The sequence below is a fragment of the Ictidomys tridecemlineatus genome, chromosome X (genome assembly GCF_052094955.1).
Source record: "Ictidomys tridecemlineatus isolate mIctTri1 chromosome X, mIctTri1.hap1, whole genome shotgun sequence".
NCBI classification, from domain to species: Eukaryota; Metazoa; Chordata; class Mammalia; order Rodentia; family Sciuridae; genus Ictidomys; species Ictidomys tridecemlineatus.
This window is the reverse complement of record NC_135493.1, coordinates 21,947,248-21,969,640: the sequence shown is the minus strand read 5'-3', so window position 1 is coordinate 21,969,640 and position 22,393 is coordinate 21,947,248. Positions and strand designations below refer to the sequence as shown.

The 22,393-nt window shown below is 37.6% G+C and overlaps 2 protein-coding genes and 1 non-coding gene across 7 annotated transcripts in view; 2 read left to right on the top strand and 1 right to left on the bottom strand.

Annotated features, from left to right (window-relative positions):
* Window positions 1–9,221, bottom strand: part of Smarca1 (SNF2 related chromatin remodeling ATPase 1) — a 79,648-nt gene extending 70,427 nt beyond the window's left edge. For 3 of the 5 annotated variants that reach the window (XM_021722361.3, XM_021722362.3, XM_021722363.3), the window contains exons 1-5: window positions 8,896–9,221; window positions 3,755–3,841; window positions 1,495–1,661; window positions 1,067–1,167; window positions 863–963 (exon numbers count right to left, since the gene is read on the bottom strand). In XM_021722361.3, coding sequence (XP_021578036.1) covers window positions 863–963; window positions 1,067–1,167; window positions 1,495–1,661; window positions 3,755–3,841; window positions 8,896–9,069 — 630 coding nt within the window. In that variant the 5' untranslated portion in view covers window positions 9,070–9,221. The remainder of the gene's footprint in view (window positions 1–862; window positions 964–1,066; window positions 1,168–1,494; window positions 1,662–3,754; window positions 3,842–8,895) is intronic. The other 2 variants (XM_021722360.3, XM_013356061.4) reach the window with 2 other exon arrangements.
* On the top strand, window positions 3,970–4,041 carry LOC120891222 (small nucleolar RNA SNORD112). Its single transcript, XR_005735604.1, has one exon. It is a non-coding gene; the product is annotated as a small nucleolar RNA SNORD112 (small nucleolar RNA).
* Window positions 9,222–19,789: 10,568 nt separating the features above from the next.
* The window catches only part of Ocrl (OCRL inositol polyphosphate-5-phosphatase), a 66,317-nt gene continuing 63,713 nt past the window's right edge, over window positions 19,790–22,393 (top strand). Inside the window, exon 1 of the mRNA XM_078034298.1 lies at window positions 19,790–19,846. The gene's annotated coding sequence lies outside the window, so the exon portion shown is untranslated. The remainder of the gene's footprint in view (window positions 19,847–22,393) is intronic.

The following is a 22,393-nucleotide window of genomic DNA, read 5'->3' as shown; positions in this document are numbered from 1 at the left end:
CTCACCCAGGGAAAAGTACCTATGGGAATGACGACTATATAAGACACCATAAGGCAAATGTTGTTACATGGCCCTTTAGTAAGTGACTGCAAGTGTGACTCCAGAGTCTCATAAATATGATGTTGTTGAGTTAAACAGATCTAGAACTTCCTCTGTTTTCTCTTAAATCCAATTTTACTAATTTGGTCTTAAAACACAAATCTAGGCTTTCATATACTCCCTTTATCTGCTTAAGTAGCATCTTCCATGGCTTTACTTTCTCCTCTTTGGTTATTTTACTTATATGTCCATGATTCTTTTAGCTTATTTCTGACTTCCACCTGGCACTCCACTGTTTCAAGACTTAACATTGATCTTGACTTGCTCCTTAGTCCATGTAGTCTTTTTCTGATTACTCATAAATCTAGACATTTACATTTATTCATTAATCAATGTATTCATTCATTCACTTATTGTTTGGTTTATATACCCCACATCATTCCCAAAAGGATGTCAGGTAGCCTACAATGAAAACATGGTACACAAATTAACAGTAAAACAGAAATAAAGAAGTACCAAGGAAAATAAGTAATTCTAAAGGTAAAGAAAAGACACAAAGGGCAGACCATCAAAGGGTACACAGATGATCCATGTGGGAATTCAACTTGGCTCTGTGCTTCCTGGAAGACAAAGTACAAACAAAAACAAAAGTACAATGGTTTTTGTACCATTTGACAAAAATCTCAGTAACAATTTTGTGCTCAGCAGTTTACTTAAATAATTTCATTATAATAACTAAATAAAGTTTCTGGGTGTGTATGGAAGTTAGGAACAGGTCAACTTAGGTATTTTAAACCTACACTAAAAAGTACCATCTCCTTACCATTTCATCAGCCAAAATACCATTGACTCCATTTTCATATAAGGAGATCAACCAGTTTAGCCCTCGAATCTGATAATCTCTCAGGGGTCCTCCTTTCACATCTGAAAAAGATTAAGGATGTCTCATGCTGTCATTAAAACAATCAAGTAAAACTTTTCTAACATCAAACTGAAAAATAAATCACCAAGATGATGAAGTACTTACACGAAGGGGACACCTCAAATCTCACGCAAACATTTGATGTTTTCCGACTCTCTGACAGTAGCTCTTCATCTTCTTCTTGTTCAGTACGCCTGTGGCGATAGCTGAATTGAAAAAAAAAAAAAAAAAAAGAAACACAGTCACATTCACCTCAAATGCTAAGGTGTCAATTTAGTCAGTGTGCACTGCTAACATCTTTCACAGAAAAAGAATGAGTCATCTAGGGTCTTGTTCAGAATTAGATAGAACTGTCCTACATTGGTACTGTTTATTTCTAGTGAGAATAAAAAATGTTGTTTATCTCTAAAACATATTTACATTGGCAATACACTTATTTTTAATATAGAATACCAAATGGAGGAAAAGGGAGGGAGGAAGAACAGAAAGCAGGGGAAGAGAAAAAGGAGAAAGAGAGAGGAATGCCAACATACTCTCCAGCAGAAATTAAGTTCTGTTTCTCATCTTTCTTTATTCGAGGACGTCCCAATTTCATGTTCAGAGGAGATGTTGGAGATTTCTGTGCTGAAGGTTGAATGAAATGTGCAAAAAGTTCTGTCTGCTTCAATAAAAATTCAAATCTCTTTGCTCGGTCTGCTTTCTAATTCACAAAACAAAAGAAAAAGTAAAGATTTTCTTTTTTTATTCATTCAAGCTACTTTGTATTTATATTGCACTTTGTACAATATTCTGAGTGCTTTAAACATATATTGAATTTCTTTAAGAAATCTATGAGGTAGTTACTAATGTCATCCCTACTTTACAGATGATAAAACTGAGGCACAGTGAGGGTAAGGAACTAGTTCAGGTTTCCACAGCCAGTAAGTAGCAGAATTTGAAAATGTTTTTCAAATAATTTGAATAGAACCCAAATGATCTGACAAACAGTAAATGCCCCCAAAAGTACCATTCTTTTGGGCTGGGATTATAGCTCAGTAGTAGAGCATGTGCCAAGGTCCTGGGTTCCATATCCAGTACTCCCCCAAAAGAAGTACCTTTCTGGCTGGGTGCAGTGGCAATGCCTGTAACTCCAGCAACTAGGGAGGCTTAGACAAGAAGATCATGAGTTCAAAGCCAGCCTCAGCAAAAGCAAGGCACTAAGCAACTCAGTGAGACGCTGTCTCTAAATAAAATACAAAATAGGGCTGGGGATGTGGCTCAGTGGTTGAGTGCCCCTGAGTTCAATCCCCGGTATCCTTCCTCCAAAAAAAACAAGTACCCTTCTTAAACAGTTCAAATCAGAAAACAAATCCTCTTTCCAAAGCATGATTTTCCTCTTCTAAATAGTAAGAAAATTAAGCATCAAATATATAATATATCCCAAATATAGAAATACAAATTAACTATGATATATACAAACCATATTTTCAAGCTTCATCTAGAAATTAAAATCTAATACAATACCATCTTTTCTCAAAATATTTTAATGTCATATACAATAATATAATAAACATTCTTCTCCATTACAATGATCCGGAAAATTTCATTTTATTCTAGCAGTATGTAAAGTATCTCCCCAAAGGGGACAGGATAGAGTAAAAAGAATACTCACACATACACACACATATACACAAAATCATTAACATATATTAACTACTTAAAGCTGATATGTTATTATAAGTTCTCAATAAACTGTAAAAGGACATACAACTTGTACAATATAGATACAATAAACTTTGAGTCAATCAAAAATCTTAAAAGATCAAAAGACACATCATTCTAGATAAAGAAAAAAAATGAAGATGAGTTTTTTTTTTAAACTCACTTTCTGACCACAGGGTAGAGAATAGCTGATTGCTAATGAAAGATGCATAATTAATACCACCAGAAACTTACAGAAGAGTTCATTAACATAAATACAAGAGTTAATACAAATATATTCAGACCTCTAGCTGGAAGGAAGCCAAAAATTTTCCATTTTTATGTTATCCACACTGGAATGTTGTTTTTAGAATTGTTAAAACATTAACTGTCTCATTAGAAGTGGCTATAAACATTAAGGGATAGAGTCAAATGGAACAGCTAACAACAACTAAAAAACGCACTTTATTTCTATTTATTTTAATAACACGGCTGCAAAAACAACCCCTTAGGGGGAAAATCATTTTCAACTACCTGTTAACTTCTTAGCAACTAAAAATTAAATAATTAAATGAATAGCAAAGCAATATGTAGGTATAACCATTATATTTTTAAATAATACTTTCAAGAACTGTGCAAATATACTTTCCTTAAAAAGTGCCTTATCATATTACCTATTTCTTTAATGTATAACATACATTCATATATCCAAAGCAAGGAGGAGATAGAAATATCAATCCAGCTTTCTGACTGTATTTCTCTCAAGTCACAAGGCTACAGTGATAATGTCATTGATATTTTCATCACCCAGTGGATAAAATACTTCTATCATAAAACACCTTATTATGGGATAGATAGCACTAAACAAAGTGAGATGTGGCCTCTAGTTTCAACTATTCCATATAGTTTCCCTGATCTTTTATTATCTCATCTGAAAATTAGATTAATTTACTTGAAAAAATTTATTATGATAGATTAATATATGAAATTAATTTTCAATTCAAAAACCTGGTTCTCTATACATTATAAATATACATCTGGTTTTTCATCTTTCATATCTCCTCTATAAAAATTAACTATAGCATTCGCTATCCTACCCAAGAGTCTATTTACCATTTTCTCTTCATATTCTGGGTCCATTTCCTTTTCAGATTTAGAAGCTTTAGTACCAAGTTTGAGTTGAAACGGAGAAATGTTTTTCTAGAATTTCAAAGGAAATAAATATCATCAACTTGCAAAGCAAGGTCTTTAAATTGGTCATCATTCTCGCTTGAAGAAAGTGAAGGGTAATTAAATAACTTAATAAATAAATCAATGTGGGACGTGCATGGACCAGTGATGAGATCATGTTATGAAGCAGAGTTTATGATTAATCCAGTTCTGTGCACCTGAGGTCCAATAAAAAAAATCTGAAAAGCCAGAGAAATGACATTAATTAGAATAAAAACCAAAGGTAAATCATTGAGCCTTTTCATCCTTTTTTAATTTAAAGCATAAATAAATATGCAACCATAAAATAAGATTTAATTTTTTAGAATAGCCTCATATCATCAACCACAAACCAAGATTTCAAGAAAAGTAAATACTAAATTCTCAGAAATACTTCTTTGTGTAATGGAGGCAAACCAGACTTTCAGAAGAAAAGAATGTGATTTCTTTTCCTGAAAAGACATTTTAAGATTGTTTTCATAGTCTAACTAGAACATTTAAATTTTTGTGCAATGCAATGTGATCATATATATTTTAAATGATTTAATAGTAAAGCTTCAAACTACTGGCAAGCATTTGTTTTCTCTAACTAGAAAGAAAACTATGTAAAACTATGTTAAATAAATAATTTATAGAAGTGGTTTATCAGAGCTATTAACTATTAACTACTGATATTTTAAAAGTTGCAATTTAGGGAAAACAAACATCAGCCAATAACTTAAAAAGACTGAAATTATATGGGTGGTGGAGGGGTTATCTCACTTGCATTTACAAGGACCTGTAAAGAATAAATATACTCCTCTCTAAGAAATCAAGACAACAAAAATATACCCATTAAGACCAATACCAAGGCCAGGCATGGTAGAATAACCCTGTAATCCCAGAGACTTGGGAGGCTGAGGCAGGAAGACTTTGAATTCAAAGCTAGCCTCAACAACAGCCAGGAGGTAAACAACTCAGTGAGACCCTGTCTCTAAATAAAAAATACAAAATAGGGCTGGGATGTGGCTTAGTGGTTGAGTGTCCCTGAATTCGATCCCTGGTACCACCCCCCCCAAAAAAAAATAAAACCAACATCAATAGTATTTATGTTTTAACTAAGATTTTATATAAGTCAAAACACGTCATTTGGTGAAAATTAATATGTCAATTTTAACATGGCCTTTGCCAATCTGTTTCTAAAGTCCTATATTAAAATTAATAACAGAAGAGGAAGTTAAATATAAGAAAAAATGGCTCTAAGAATTAATGAGCATGTCTTCCAACATTTACTAAAATTTCTACTTTGAGGAAATCCAAACTAAGATTATGAAATTTGATCTGGTCAGAGTCGTACTCTGGGGTGCTGATCAGAGAACAATCACCTTGATTTATAGACTTTCCTATGTACAGATCATCTATGTAAAATGTTTTAAATGTTTTAATCCCGGATGAAAGGGAATAGAAATCTGCAAAAGATTATCTTGAACCCACACTTTCAAACAATAATCTATGGCTCATTTTAATTTTCAAAGCAACAAAAAAAAATTGGATATCAAAATCCACAACTTCATCATTCCTTAAAAGTCTATATAGTTTTCAAGTTTCCAAACAGTGACAATTACTGTATCGCTTATACATGAGTATTTGTGAGAAATAAGCTTCACTTACACAAAATTAAAACTTCAATTTTAGGAAAAGATTTTATTCATTACTTCTTTGCTTACCTTGCGGTAGAATACCATATCTCTAATCTGGAGTAGTATTATTAAAAGCTATGGGTAATTACTTAATTGGCACTATCTTCCATAACAAATTTTAATATACCTACCTTCTAAACCTTCTCATTTGTCTATGTGCATATGTTTTCAAAATGTATTTCTCAAACAGGAAAAGATAAAAGGTGAATAAAATATTATAAAGAGGACTGAATATTTGTGGCTCAGTGGTAGAGCTCTAACCTAGCATGCGTGAGGCGCTGGGTTCAATCCTCAGCACCACATAAAAGTAAAATAAAGGTAATGTGTCCACCCATAACTTAGAAATAAATATTTAAAAAAATATTCTAATGGATCCCTTGTGGATTTTATCATCTGGTAGTGTAGATGTCATGAAAATACAACACAAGGTCATGAAAAGACCTTGTCTTAAAGACCATGACCTTTTTCTTCAGTTTTTCACTACCCAAAATATCATCTCCCAATTCTTATCATGTTAAATTATCACTTAAACCAGTTTTAAGGGACTGGGGATGTGGCTCAGCAATAGAGCACTTGTCTAGCATGTGTCAGGCACTGGGTTTGATCCCTAGCACCACATAAAAAAATTAAAATAAAGACATTGTGTCCCATTACAACTAAAAAAATTTAAAAATAGTTTTAATAGAATTTAACCTGGTTTATTGATACTTAAGCCAGGTTAAGTCCAAGAACCAAAGTAAGCAAAAATATCTTTGAATAGTCAAATGTAAAAAGTCAATTCATGCTCGGCCCAGTAGTGCATGCCCAGAAGGATGAGGCAAGAGTATCGAGAGTTCAAAGCTAGCCTCAGAAATGGTGAGGTGCTAAACAACTCAGTGAGACCCTGTCTCTAAATAAAATACAAAATAGGGCTGAGGATGTAGTTCAGTGCCCCGAGTTCAATCCCTGGTACAGAAAAAAGAAGTCAGTTCACTAAATCTCATCTACTTTGTTCAGCATTAAAGTATTCTCATTCTGAAGCCTATTTGTTTTTATTTGATATATAATTCTAGCTAGTTTGATAATCTGGTTTCCCATACCCCAGAGAATAAAAGCAGCAGCAAATGATGGAGCAAAGACCACTAAAGAGAGGAAGGCACTTGATCAACAGTAAGAGGGATAGTAGAAACCCAGGAGTAAAATGTGTGCTCTAGTGCAGTAGCATCCCTTATCCTTGGGGTCAGCACCACTGGAATTTTTGTATTTTAGAGTTGTTTTAAATGATTTATGATTTTGTTTCATCTGTGTCCTATTATAAACTAACCAATTCCTTCTGATGAAAGTAGATGACGTGATAGCTATCAGAAGAGCAATTGAGGGAGCAGACAAAAAATAATCAGGACAATATTCAAAGTGTCTGGGAAGTGTTTTTTTTTTAATTGAAGGAAAACAACCTGCTGGATCTCAATTGCTTTTGTGTCACTGTAAGAACATAACTGATGGTCATGAGGGAAAGGTTAATCTAACCTTTTAGTACACCCTTTGAGAATTCAAGGTAGTATACAATTATTTAGATTTTTCCAAAAAATAAAAAAATAAAAATAAGAAAGTTATAGTGATTAAAGTAATACACCTTAGTCGTCTAGGAAGTTCCTGACATATAGTACCTCATTTCCCCAACCTGTGTAGACAAATGAAGTACCACTGGGGCAATTTTAATGAGGCTAAAGCTGTTCATGAATATATAGTAATCAACTCAGTGCTTAATATAGGTTTTTTTATTACTCCCAAGACACTTCACAATTCAAAAAACATAGAATCTAGAAATTCCACAACATTTACTGCTATACAAATGAGACTTCAGCACTTACATCTGCAGAGTCTAGGAAATAAAAGGTTACCTAGAAACATTTCTGATTTCACATTTGATTTATATTGATGCTTGGTATACGGCCCAGTTTTAATCACCAATGTTGTATTACTGCTTCAGGTACCGCAGAGATCTTAAATCATGTGTTTTCCACTTATCACTACAATTGTCTTTCTGTTTAGTCAACCTTGTAACAGTAAAATATGTCACTTAAGCAACTGCTGAATTTAAAACTACTCTTTTAATTCATGGCGAAAGATGTTAATTTCACGCAAAAGCTTTTCATTTGGTCGTAAGTATCATATAATGATTCAGACAAAGCCACTCGAGATCTCTAAAGCATAATTTTAATTACCCACCATTTTTTAATTGTGATATGTCTACTGGTAAAAGGGAAAAATCCACATATAAATGATCCGTTCTGCAATTTTATTATACATCAAAACACCTTATGTTCCATCCTGTCTTTTAATATCAATTTTTCAAAGCTTTTCGTAGTTTTATTTTCATGTCTTGCTCGATCCAAGTGAATTATGTCTTATGGAAATAAACACATTTTTTAGACTTGGCTTTAATAGATGGGAGAACAGTCCCCTAACATGTTAGTAGCAACTCATCCTGGCTACGCTGGGTTTAAAATTTAATAAAAAATAAAAACCTGCGGGAACCAGCAGCGCCCACTAGGAGAGGGAGGTAGAAGCCTGGAAGGCTTGGGGCCGGTTTGGGGGACCATTTGGGTGGCCCTGGAGTGAAACACTATACCGTCGGGGGCGGGGCCGGAGAGGGTGAGGGTGCAGACGTTGGAAATTTTCCTAAGCCAGCATGCACGGCTTCTCGGTGTGGGATATGGTTAGTGGGGTACGACGCGGAGGGCTTTTTCTCGAGGTGACATCCCCCCCCACCTCATCAGGAGGGGATCAAACGAACAAGGGAGATTTTTTTTTCTGCAATCCAAAAGACCTACATTGCCAAAGAAATAAATGTCTTCCCTATCATTCTCCATCCCCCGCAACCATCAGCACCTTGAAATTCAAATTACAAAAATAAGCCCCAGACAAACCCCTGTAGCGCGAATGTGGGATTGAAGGGCCCAGATTTCCCAGGCAGAGGCCTACTGGAAAGGGGGGAGAGCGAGCAGAGGGAGAGGGAGAGGGAGAGGCGGAGGCTTTTTCCTGCACGGTCCCATCCCCCACCCTTTACCCCAGTTCCGGGAAGGTAGAGGGGGCCTGGGGCTGTGGAGGGCTCCCAAGCCCTGGGATAACGGGCACCCCTCCACCCCTCGCCGCGCCCGCCCGCGCCCCAGCCCCGCCCCCGCCCTCCAGGCGGCGAGAAGGAAGGGGGAGGGGAGTGAATGCTAGACTGTTCCACCGCCCCCATCCCCGAGCCCGCCGCCCCCACCCCTGCAGAGCTCCACTGGTACCTGTCGGCGCCGAAAGGTCAGGGTTTGGGCCCCTCGGAGGGGCCAGGCACTGGATTTGTCCACCACACACACACATACACACCCCCTTCCTATTTACCTCCCTCTTCTTCTCGCCCTTCTCCGTGGTTGCGGTGGCTTCGGTGGCCGCGGCGGCCGCTCCCTCCTCCTTAGAGGTGGACGGCCCGGGCTGCTCGTCCTCTAAGACCACGATCGTGGCGGTCTCATCAGCAGCTGCCACGGTGGCTGCCACTGCGGCGGTGTCCGGCTCCATGGCCTTGGAGCGGGACAGCTAGGGGGACAGCTAGGAAGGGGATGAGGGCTCCTGGGCGGCGGCAGTGGCTGCACTGGAAAGAGCTAGATGGAGCAGGGGTGGGGAATCACTCTGCTTCCAACCCCTTCGCTCGGCCCCCCCTTCTTTAAATAACCCTCAACCCTGCCCCACTTCCGTCCACCCACCCTACGTCATGGCCTCCCCCCCGTCACCCTCCCCCTTTCCTCCACCCCCCCTCAACGATCGCGAGACTCCCCCTCCCCACCCAGAGTCCGCCCGGCCCCGCACGACCAACTGTTGCCTGAGTGTGGGGCGCGGACAGCGGCGGAGGCGGGAACCCACGGCCTGTAGCCCCCTGAAAATCTATTTTCCCACACGCCCCCAACAGTGAGCCTGAGCTCCCCTCGTAGATGTGAGCAAAAGGAATCCTCTTTCCCTTAAATCTGCTCTTTGTACCTCGGGGCGCTCTCCCCTTCTTGCACAAAGAACTTTTCCTCGCGTATAACTGTACTGTAGAAGGTATTTCTCACCATTTGCAAAGCCCAGAACCCTTCTGAGGACTGCCCTTTTTCCAGGTCTCTAAAGGAATAGATTAATGGTGCTGTTCCCACCTTCCTAAATTCTGCACAATGGTAGGCACTCCTTGAATCTCTTGATTGCAAACATTCACTTACAAGGCAAAACCTGACTCTTGGGTTTTATGTATGTTTGTTCTATTTTCAACTCTGGTATGTCTCAGATGGCCAATGTGCAGAAACCCTTCTTTTGCTTTCACCACTGAATTTTCAAACTCAGGGCGGGAGGGACAAGGTCAAGATCCTCCACAAAACTCGGGACAACACATGGTAGGTACTTAATATTAGTAACTGAATTTAATAGCTGTAATTTGTTGTAGGTGGTGGTTCATGTTCTATTCCATACTCATTATTTGGTCATAATTCAACGCCAATGATGTGCATGACTATGGATGTAAAAACATATTGTAAAGGGTGCAAAAGCATGCAAATATAATTATTAAACGTTACTTTTATTTCTCATCATTTAATCTGATCAATAATTGGAAGATTTATATCCTAGCCTTTAAAAATTCAAAAACCAGTAAGCGTACAATTTCCAAAATGAAGCAAAGTCGTGATTAATTTCCTCAGTATACCTTGGTAAATTACCAATCTGAAATAAAGTGTAAATTCTGCAAGTAGCAGGATTAGCACACAGTTGACCCCAGATATATTTTTTCTCTGGCAATACCACCCCAAATTTCTTTTTGTTTAAAACTGAATCCTTAGCCAGGCGCTCGTTGTGCACACCTCTAATACCAGGGGCTTCAGAGGCTGAGGCAAGAGGATCATGAGTTCAAAGCCCACTCAGCAATTTAGCGAGGCCTTAACCAATTTAGTGAGACCTGGTCTCAAAATTTAAATATATATATATAAAGGGCTGGGGATGTGGCTCATTGGTTAAGTACCCCTGGGTTCAATCCCTGGAGCAAAAGAAAAAAAAATGAATCCTCAACATGAAAAAACCTTGTGAGGTTTTAGCTATTCTTGTTCGTTTGCACCTCAGTGTGAATGAGTGTAGATCCTGTCCAGAGATTGGTTTTGAACAGGGAAAAAGAGGCAGAGAGGCACTGGTGACTAAAGTGGTATACCAATGAGTGATGAAAGGAGAAACTGATGGCACTACCTTTGTTCTGAAATTACCTTCATTATGTTCTTTTCATTTACTTTAGATTCCCCATCCCAACCTCACTCCACCCTCCAGTGCCTGTGTTTCTCATCCTGAAGTGTATCCAATTTTGTTTGGGCATAGGGTGTCTCCATGTAAAAATGGCTTGTATTTCTGTAGCATCAATTTCAGTAAAACATGGAGAGGAGGGATGATATGGAATTAAGTCACTTCAATGATCATTTAAATGTTTTTTCTACTAAAATGTGCAGATATATTAAGGAATGGACTATAAAATGTGAAGCATCTCCAAAGAGAAGCTTGAGACCTCCAGTTAAATATCCTACTCCTTCCCCAGTACTCATACAGTCTCCTCAAATGTTAACAGTTCTTTGGTGGAAAAAGTTCTAGAAGCACTGAAATGCAAGGATGCTGCAATATGTGCATGCACCTGACTTGAGAAGGACCCTTCCAGATGGCAGCAGTGGAAGGTTTCTTTTTCACCAAACTGCAGTTGAGGGAAGATAGAATTCCCCTTTCATTGCCTGGGGCTTTAAAAGAGAAAAACTCAAAAAATATTGGTTATGTATTGATGTGTTTCTGCTTGTAAAGGAACTTTTTCAACCATATTTCTCATTGCCAAGGTGCAGTGTTTCTGTGACATCATGGATTAAATGTAGTTTTGTGAGGAAGTCTGGGAAACTCATCCCATTGTAACAATTCTTCTGTGGGAACATGTATTACAGGTTCCAAAACAAGAAATTAGAAGTTGACTCGGAGGACAGAACATATTTGTACATTGGCAAACTTTCATGTGTATAATGTGATCTTTCCTTTTCAAGATGAAATGACTGAAAGAAAGTGCTACCAAATATGTGAATTTGACTGGTAAAGTTGATGCTTCTAATAGGTCTTAACACATAATTCATGTAAATATTACCCTTTGGCTTGTGGCAACATCTATTTACATAAAATGTGCTATCCCTATTTGCAAATCTTCCTAAAATTTATGATCTGTAGACTTTGTTCAACAATTTACCTCATTCTTGATTCTACTCAACACTATCTGCTACCACTTTACCCTCTTATGTCCTTTCATTTGAAATGGTCTTTAATTGCTCTACTCCTTTGGAGTTGGAGAACAAAGGAAATTTTTATTCAAAACCTTGGGATCTTGGGCTGGGGTTGTAGCTCTGAGATAGAGTGCTTGCCCAGCTTGTGTGAGGCACTAGGTTCAATTCTCAGCACCACATATAAATAAAGTCCATTGACAACTTTAAAAATATTTTTTAAAAAACCTTGGGGTCTTATTTGGGATCCCTGAAACAAATCTCAGTCTACTGTACAACATGTCCATTTTAGCAGATTGTGAACATTGTAGAGGTTGTCCAATAATTATTTTCACATAGCCAAATTTGTTTAGTTGCTACCAGAATGAGTATCAACTGGTGGCATTAAATAGTCTTGAACATTAAAAAGTTCTTTAAGGGCAAGGTCCAAGACTTGGTGTTCCTTGTCTTATCATATATCTGAAACTTGTCATTGAAACCACAATATGACTTAAAACCACATTGTTATCCCAGTTGATCAATGTTCTTTCGAAACTGGTACGTAAGACTCTGGTTGCAGTGTCTTGCTTACAACTATAAAACCATTCTGCTCATATAAGTAAGCTGTTTCACCACTTTTCTGAGAGGCATTTATAATAGTAGCATTTTTGAAAATGATTTTTTCTTGGTGCTCTCTATGTTAAGTAAAAGGTAATGGTAATAACTGGTATATTCTATCATTTCTGGAGCACCTACCATGTTAACAGGTACTGATATGACATCGCTAATCCTCCAAATAATTCCATGAAATAAATATTAATTTCCTATTTTACAGATGAGAAAATGGAAACAAGCTAAATAACTCATCTGAGATTCCATAGCTAGGAAATTACAGAAGCCAGATTCAAATCCCAGAACTGGCTAAAAACCTCATCTTTCCACTTCATTTTTATTGAGTTTCTTGTTCTTCACAAGGCCTCCTCCTTGACAGTAGAAATCATATCAAAAATGACTGAGAAATATTTCTGCCATCTGTCTTCATGGTGTTCCATCTAATGTAAGTTCTCAGCCAGGCATCGTGGTGCATGCCTGTTCTCCCAGCTACTTGGAAGGCTGAGGCAGCAGGATAGCAAGTTTGAGACCATCCCTGGCAATTTAACAAGACCCTATCTCAATTTGTTAAAAAAAAAAAAAAGGTTAGGGATGTAGTTCTATAGTAGAACATCCCTGGTTTCATTCCCAACTACTGAGCAAAAAAAAAAAAAAAAAAAAAGTACATTCTCAGAAAAGTAATGGTTCTTAGGATAGCTAGTGCAAAGAGAGGAGACCATATGGAAAACACTTAGATGTCCAAGAAGAAGGGATTGGCAACACATTTTATAATACATTTATAAATGGAATATTATACAAGCACCAAGAATGATTATTTTAAATAGACCTCTGTTGACATGGAAATATGCTCCTAAAATATTGTCGAATGAAAAAGAGCAGGGAAAATAAATAAATAAAATGATTCTATTTTTTGCCAAAGGAAAAAACCTTATTACATAAATACATTCCCACAAAGGAATAAGCCTTAGAAGGTCTACTCAAAATGTTATCATTAGTTACAATATGGTAGAATCATGGATGAGTTCTTATTTTCCCTATCACTTCCTGTTTTCTCAGTGGATGTGTTTCTTTACATAATTAACAAATAACCTTTTTTAATTTTTAAAAATATTTATTTTTAGTTGTAGTTGGACACAATACCTTTATTTATTTTTATGTGGTACTGAGGATCAAACCCAGGGCCTCACACATGCTAGATGAGCATTCTACCACTGAGCCACAACCCCAGCCCAAACAGATAACATTTTTAAAAGGTGAATGGCAAAACATTGTTCAAAGTTTGACAAGTTGAAGTAATCCCTAACAGATGAATGAGCTAGAAGATAGGGTGAATCTAAAAAAGGAAAAGAACTATTTTAGACTGAGGGGATCATATAGTAGTAATATGTAATATAATGGAAATAATATGATGTATTTTACTGTTTACAATAAGGTTATATAGTAGAGGAATTGCTTTTTTATTTTTTTTTCCGTTTTAGATGGATACAACACCTTTCTTTCTTTCTTTCTTTCTTTCTTTCTTTCTTTATTTTTATATGGTGCTGGAGATTGAACCCAGTGCCTCACACATGCTAGGCAAGTGCTCTACCGCTGAGCCACAACCCCGGCCCCTTGAGAAATTGCTTTTAACCCTTGTCATTTTATGTTGTATATATGAGGATTATTTTTACTTTTAAAAACTACCAGAGCTGGGTGCAGTAGCACATGCCTGTAATCCCAGTGGCTCAGGAGACTGAGGCAAAAATGGCAAATTCAAAGCCAGCCTCACCAACTTAGAGAGTACCTATCTCAAAAGGAAAACAAGGCTAGGGATGTGAGTCAGTGGTTAAGCACCGCCGGGTTCAATTCCTGGTACCAAAAACATAATTAATTACAAACCAAAAACATAATTAATTAAAAACCATCACACAAAACCTAGCTCAGGAAAAAGATATAGCAGATTTTTAAAAGTGGTCCTATCCTCAAAATTCTATGTGTCTGTGATACCCTAGAACATGAAACACATGTGGACTGGGGTTGTGGCTCAGTAATAGAGCACTTGCCTAGCACATGTGAGGCACTGGGTTCAATCCCCAACATCACATAAAAATAAATGAATAAAATAAAGCTATTGTGTCCAACTACAACTAAAATATTTTTAAAAAACATGAAACACATGCTAAATAATCTGAACTGGATTTGCTAAAGGCACAATATCATCCATGATAAAAATCATTAGAAGACAAATAGTGGGTATTACCAACTTTGGCTCTGTAGTCAAAAAGACTTGGAGTTCAAATTCTACCAACTTATTCTACCTCTCTTACCTCAGATTGCATCTCCAAAGTGAGTACAATAATACCTAATTCAAAGTGGTTTTATGAAGATTTAACGTAAAATATATGTAAAAATTTTAGCATGGTCTAGGAATGTAATGTAAACTCAGTGGATGTTAGTTAACAAAAAAGAAGAGGGGAAAGGGTGATGCATTGAGCTTTAGACTGAGCCAAGGAAAAAGTCAAGATATGAGAAAGTTCCTAGTGACTCAGGAGGCTGAGGCAGGAGGAACATAAGTCTGAGGTGAGCCTCAACAACTTAGGGAGACCCTGTCTCAAAATAACAATAAAATAAAATAAAAAGAACTGGGGATGTAACTCAGTGGTAAAGTGCCCCTGAATATAATCCTCAGTACCATAAAAAAGTTAGAAGAACATAATTACTGAAAGCCAGTCCTTCTAAATTAAGAAGAAGGCAAAACTGTGTTTGCCAAATTAATTTACCCTGTTCATCGTTGCTTGTTAGAATCAGCAGTTGGGTGCAATCACACTTTCCCAAAGGTAGGTTCTGAAGTAAATGAATGAGAAGAGGGTTAGGAAACTTACCTGCTTAGACTGACCTCTATTAGGATAGGGACCATATCTGATTCATCTTTGTTATATGTTGTCCTCTTGTGGTTTCTCCCATTTTTCCTCCTTCAGGAAAAAAAAAAAACGTTTTTGCCAGATTTCACATGTATACCAGTTTTTAAAAACACTTTGGGTCTCATTTCTAAATATTTTCCATTATTTATAGTCAGTTTTGAAATACAGTTTTAGCTCAAATAAAATGTTTTTCCTCACTGAACCCTCTTCTCAGATAATGTAGGGTTATCATGATCACAAGTTGCCAGGAATGTCAGTCTTGATTTTCCTAGTTCTTCTCTTTCATTTTCTAGACATCTGGGATGCTCTGGTTTGATGCGGATAGTCTTCATCCATCCATGGGTCTGCTCTTGGCTCCAATTTGAAGATCACTTCAGGTTTGGTAATTTGGTAACCAAATGATTCCAGGCTGCTGGAGGTCGCTAGCATCATGTCCCTGTGGAAAGTATTCCTTCCACTCTTCCTAGGTGAATTCACAGCCACATCCTCAAACACCAACCCCATACATGTGTTCATTCTCTTTGCCCTTGGAAACACAGAGGAATCTGGAATTTTAGCTTCAGGAACACAGACTCTAAACCTAGAGCCTAGTAGCAGCAAAGCGAGTGCCAAAGGATCTGTCATTTCCACACTTACATAATATTTTTCAGAACTCCTTTGCAGTTAACCCATTGGAACAAGATTCCAAAGACTATGATGACTTGCCAAAAAAATGGATACTTGTATATCAGTATCACCTGGAGGTCTTGTTAAAACACAGATGGCTGGCCCCACTCCCAGAGTATCTGAATTGGTAAGTTTAGAGTGGGACCAAGAATTTGCCTTTCTAACAAGTTCTGAGGTTATGTTGATGCTGCTGGTCCAGGGACCACAGTTTAAGAACCAGTAACCTAGAAGAGGGACCAGCAGGTTTTTCTATAAAGGGCCAGAGAGTGAATATTTGAGGCTGTTTACAGAGTATAATGACTTTGTCTCAGTGACAAGGCTCTGCTGTTGTAGCATGAAGGGTGTCATAGACCATAGGTAAACACATGAGCATGCCTGTGTTCCAATAAAACTGAATCTTACCTAGCATGTATGAGTTTCTGGGTTTGATCCCCAGCACTTAAAAAGCAAAAAAAAACAAAAAAACAAAAAAAAAAAACGCAAAAAGAAACCCCCCACATATAGTGAAATATTATTCTTTTGACTTTTCCAACAATTTAAAAAAGTAAAAACCAATATTAGGTCAATGACCACATAAAAATGTGCTCTGAACTGAGTTTGCAGGCCCCTGCCTAAAAGATATTGATCTAAGGAAGACAAAACAGCTAGATGTGGTGGTTCATCCATGTAATCCTTATGGCTTGGGAGGCTGAGGCAGGAGGATTATGAGTTCAAAGCCAGCCTCAGCAATTTAGCGAGGTCCTGAGCAACTCAGTGAAACTCTGTCTCTAAGTAAAATATTAAAAAGGACTACGGATGTGGCCCAGTGGTTAAGTGCCCCTAGATTCACTCCCCAGTACCAAAAACAAAAAAAGAAGACAAAGCAAACAAAAGTTGACAATGAAGAAATAACAAAGCAATATGAAAAGGTGTTTAACCTTAGCAGTCATCTGGAAAATGCAAATTAAAACTATAATGAGATTTGAATTGAATACTTTCAAAAAGTGGAATAGTATACACCAATGAAATTTAATAGCATCTATGTACAACCACATGCGTGACACATACTATTGAGTGAAATAATGTGGGGAAAAGTGCATGGAGTACTGTATGCATGGCATACGTTAAGGGTGTCTGAGTAGCAGGCCACTCCCCTTGTGCTATGTTCGGGAATGGCAGGCCGCTTACCCCACTGGCACAGCCCTGGGTGTGAGGCCATGTGTTGCAGTTCCTGCACTGGCTTTACAGCCCCACTCCGATTGGTTGCTGCAAGTACAGTTGGCAGAAATTGCATTGATGGCTGCCTGTAATCTGCTTAGCTACTGCCTGAGTATATATACATGGTAACTGCGCAGTAAAATCAGACGTGCTGCCTGCTTGGTCCTGGAGGTCTTTATTTTTTTTCTACCACGAACATTTATTTTGTTAGAGCAGATTATAAATTCTCATCAGTACAAATATATATACTTACATTTATTTGTAAGGTCAACATTCAAAAGTAAAAATGAGACGGGATCTCAGTTGTTACCCGAGGTCAAGTGGCTGCAACTGGCAATGGGATGATCTGCTCTCCATAAAGGAGGTGAGGAGGAGTGAGCACATACACAAAGCTAATAAAACCAGAATCCCCATCCCCACAAAACTCATGGGAACAAAATTTAAAGGGCAAAACCCACCATGACCCACATCACAAACCAACACAGTAACCTGTGCTCCCTTTGTGGATGATTATGTCATTGTCACCTTAGTGTTAAAACAGTAAAGAATTAACATAAGGAAATTACAACAATATATAAAATAAATATTTTCTAGAACATATTTAGATTGATTCCATTCAAATAATGACATTAGAATTTCAACAGAGGTTTAAAACCAGGACAATACTACTTTCATTTTCTTTTAACTACAGTCTAGTGAATGTATTGATCATAAGCATAATTGTTGTTGCAATGTGCTACTTACAATGAATGATAGCGAACAAGCTAGGGATCCTGTCTGCAACTTCCAGCCCTTTCTTTTTTTACTTCAGTAGGCATCAATGATAATTCAATCTATGTGCAATTTCTTACAACTAATCCTTTTTACTTTTGGCAAGATTACTTAAAACTCAAACAATTTTTTAATATTGAGAACTCTTTAAAAATATTTTAAATGCATAAAAATAAAGATTTTGGCTTTTTTGATATATGTTTATAATATTTATTCTGTTACTCAAACTGGAAGCTCAACTTTACCCCCAAAATATAGCTCTTCTGGGCAGTTGCTGATGTGCCATCCCAGGAATTCTGGCAGCACCCTCTGCCTCTCTTCCCAGCCTGAGCACAGACCACTCTTCTTGATCTTTAAGACAGGTCAGTACTGACTGGGAGGAGGCAGAGGAATGGCCTGAAAAGTAAAGGGAGATTATTTTGCTTTTATTCCAGTAAATGTGCTTTGAATACAGATTCCTGTTCAGATACTCTGCCTTTCTATTGTAAGAGATTTGTAAGGGGACAAAGGAAGGGGGTTTAGAGAGCACAACATTTTCTTGATTTCTTTAGCTTAGCTGCAAGACAGTCTTTGCTAGGAATGGCTTTCTTCACTTCTTTCAAAATCACCCCTCCCTGCCTGGACTTGTTCCTTGGGACCTTTAGGATTAGTGAAAAGTATACTGATCAGGAATACAAAGTCTCTTTGCTCCTTTGACCTCCACCCCCTGCTTTTACCTAGGTACAGACAAGACACATAAGCCAGAGAGATTGCTTAAAGTTCAATTTCAAATGTCTTCTGTAAATCACTGGAAAATGCATTGGTAGGGGAAGGATTAGTATGCTGCTTGGATTTGCTTTCTAATGCAGCCCACTGTGCTTCAAAAGGATCCACTGGGCAGGTGCCTGCAGGAACCTCTGTGTGCTTGTCTCCTGAGACCAACGATGGCAGGTTGGCCTCCGGAGGTCTTGATTAGCGACTCCGCAGCCACACTCTCCTCTACCCTGTTCTGTGGACCTCCTTGCTGGATGAGAGAGAGACCAAGCAAAATAAACTAGATATAAAAGAATACGTACTATATAATATCAAATAGGCAAACATATTTAGGCTATATTCATAAGTGATAAAACTAAAAAGAAAAAAATAAAGGAAATTATTATCACAAAAAAATTATAATGGTTATATCTTGAGGTGATTTTTAAAAATTGTTTTTTCAGTGCTGGGGATGGAATTCAGTGTCTTGCACATGTTAAGCAAGTACCCTCCTACTAAGCTACACTCCCAACCCAATCTTCAAAAATTTAATGAGCAGTATAGCACAAACCTTGACTAAACCAACAGACAAAAGCTTTTATACTTCTCCAGAGAATAGTGGCTCAATACTAGTTCTAGTTTAATTCTGGGTAGGAAGAAGGAGTGATTAGAGAGAGGTGCCTGGTTTGGGGGTATCTTTCCAAAGTGTTAACAATGTTCAATTGTTTAAGTCAGGTAGAGGTTACATGTACATTCATCTTATAATTGTTTGTTAAACTATGCATGTATATTTTATGCAAATTAAAAGTAAAGTAAGTAAAATAGACATGCCATATGAAAATATAAACAAATGTTTTATAAACATTCACTTTAAAATATGTAACTATAGGGCTTGGGATATAACTCAGTGGTAGAGCACTTGACTAGCATGCCTGGGTTCAATACCCCACGCTGCCAAAAAAAAAAAAAAAAAGTGATGAGATGGTAGGGCAAGTGGAGATAAGAATAAACAGAGTGCATCATGTGCTTTTTCATTCTGTAACAATATGAAACAAAACAGACCTTGAGAAGTTTCAGAAAATTCTGTAAGAGGTACAAACAGACACTATTGTTCAGAAGTTAGAGCATTCCTTTCCAGCTGAGAGGTGACAGGAGAAAAACTTCAAAGAAGAAGAACCAACTGAGGTGAGCATTGAAGAAAAGACTATTCCAGCAGGTACAGTCACAGAGGAGATTGGGGGAAAGGTATAGCATTATAGCATTAGCACCATGATGAAACTGAGAATAAGTAGCATGTGGTCAAACAATTAAATAGTCAAATTGATTAGAGCAGCATTTCCCAATTTGGTTTGATGCTTAAAATCTTCAGGAAGATTCAAATCATTATTTTCTGCAAGGAAAATAATTCTGCAAAATCAGTGTTTTCTGCAAGAAAATATATCTTTATGTTCCACAGATACCTATCAAAATGCTACTTTCTAGGTGCTAAGCAATTGCTTGTTATCCAGTCATAAGCAAGCAGACAAGTTTCTGGACTTTATGCTGGCTAGAAATGGGCTTCATTTTTTTCTTTTGGCAAAGTTGTTCCTGAGAGAAACAATCCAGTCTCATGTATGTAAAATTCAGGCAATTCAATGTTTGGGGTTCTTTTAATAATTTCATATTTAAACTTAACCAGATATAGGATTCATCTCCTCCCTCCTTCATGATCCTTATGTTGATTTTGAACTCCAGAGTTTATGTAAGACTGAAATAACGGTGGTGGGTAGAAGGGGCCCACTTCTTGGGCTCTTGATGTAGTCTGCACTGGCTCTTCAGTAATCCATCTATGCGGCCATCCATGTAATGTGGCTAACTCTCTAACAGGCCTCTAATGGCATGGTCCTTATAGCTCCCCAGCACAGCTCCATTTTGTCATGACCACAACATTTCAGCTTTTAAATTCCCTTTTTCTACTTGCCTCTTACCACTTCTGAGGCTCTTGTGTGTTGGAGGCGGAGGGATGATATAAAGAACATAATGTCTTTATCAGCAGAGACTTTTCCCAAATCTTTCTGTCTTACACCCTGGACTGAGATTAAACCAATAACCTAAACACAAAAACTATGTCCTCTTTCTCCCTTTATGAAACCTGCATTAGAGATGAGACCAGCATCACTCACTGCCTACACTGAGAAGGGTCACAAGGGTGAGGGTAGAGAGGCAGTCAGATATTTCATAGATCATCCCCTTATATCCATCACCATGTAGACCTCATAGAACTCACAAATAGACAAAAACTGCTCTCAAGGCCTGATGTTTGGAATTCTTTAATTTAGTGCTTTAAAAGATATCAAATTGCTTACTTTAATAATTCTTGTGCTTTGTTTCTAAGTGATGAGATTGAAGACATCATCATTTTACTTTATAGATGTGGGCTTTTTTTCCAATAAGTGAGAAAGCAAAATGAATTTAACCATAACCCTATTTTCTCCTTTAGGATTTCCAAAATACTTGAGAAATGTAATGTGCTATATGAGAATTTGAATAAGATAAATGCAGCTTATGGGACTGATGAGTGTCATCTTGAAAATTTGTAGAAATTTTACCACTTTTTTAATGTTTTTTTATTTCATCATCATCTAATTATTTGTGGATATATATTCAACAGCTTATGACCTTTTTTAATATTTATTTTTTAGTTACAGATGTACACAATATCTTTAATTTATTTTTATGTGGTGCTGAGGATTGAACCCAGTGCCTCACACATGGTAGGCAAACGCTCTACCATTGAGCTACAGCCCCAGCCCATGACCTTTTTTTGTAATATAACACTATATAAAGGTCAGGACCAAGATGGCAAGCTAGCAGTGTTCTGCTGGATGATCAAGTGAGTACTTGAGTCATGAGTACACATATCTGATTGCCACTAAATGCTGCACATGTGCAGTTCCAAAAGGAATTGAGAAGGGTCGCAAGGGTAAGGGTGAGTATAACATAAAGTTTGTATAGAGTAGTCTTAGGTGATAACTCTGGAAAGACATATTCAGGAAAGATCCTTGGAGTATTAAAGGTCAGACTGACTCCATATTCTTTCAGTTTCTGAGAGGAGGAAGCAAGCAGGCCTGGGCAATGCCAGACGTGGTTATGGGATTCATTAAGTAGAAAGGAGAGCCTAGCAAAAGAGAATGCTAGGAGTAGAGGATGAAGGAAATTAACAAACTAGCCAGAGTAGTAAAAAAAGTAGCAAAGGAAAGGTGAGACTCACAGGGTCTGGAAGGCATCACATATACAAGGAGGCCAGTTTCTCCTGCCTGCTGGGCCTGTGATAGACTGTGGCCCCAGGAAATGAGCCTTTCTCACCCCAAATTCTACAAGGAATTAAAATAAAAACACATTGATGAAATGTAAAATAGAAATATGTAAATAAACTATGCTTTTCTGGATGGAAAACAATATTGGAAAACAATGTTGGATTTGTGTTCATGTAAAGCATGACTTTTCAACTGGTGGTGATTTAAAAATCAATAAATCATTTATGCCTCTGTTAAGCCTGCCTTCCAGTCTCTGGCTGCTGACTCACCTACTTGAAATCTTCCCTCCCAGCCTCATCTGTGTCAGGCAGGCCTGTTTTTGCCTTCACAAGCCCTAAACAATTTGACTTGTGGAGGCTTCAGCCAGTGTCATATTAAACATATTAAAAGGCATCTGCATTCTGCATTAAACATTCATATTTTTGCCATAAATTTT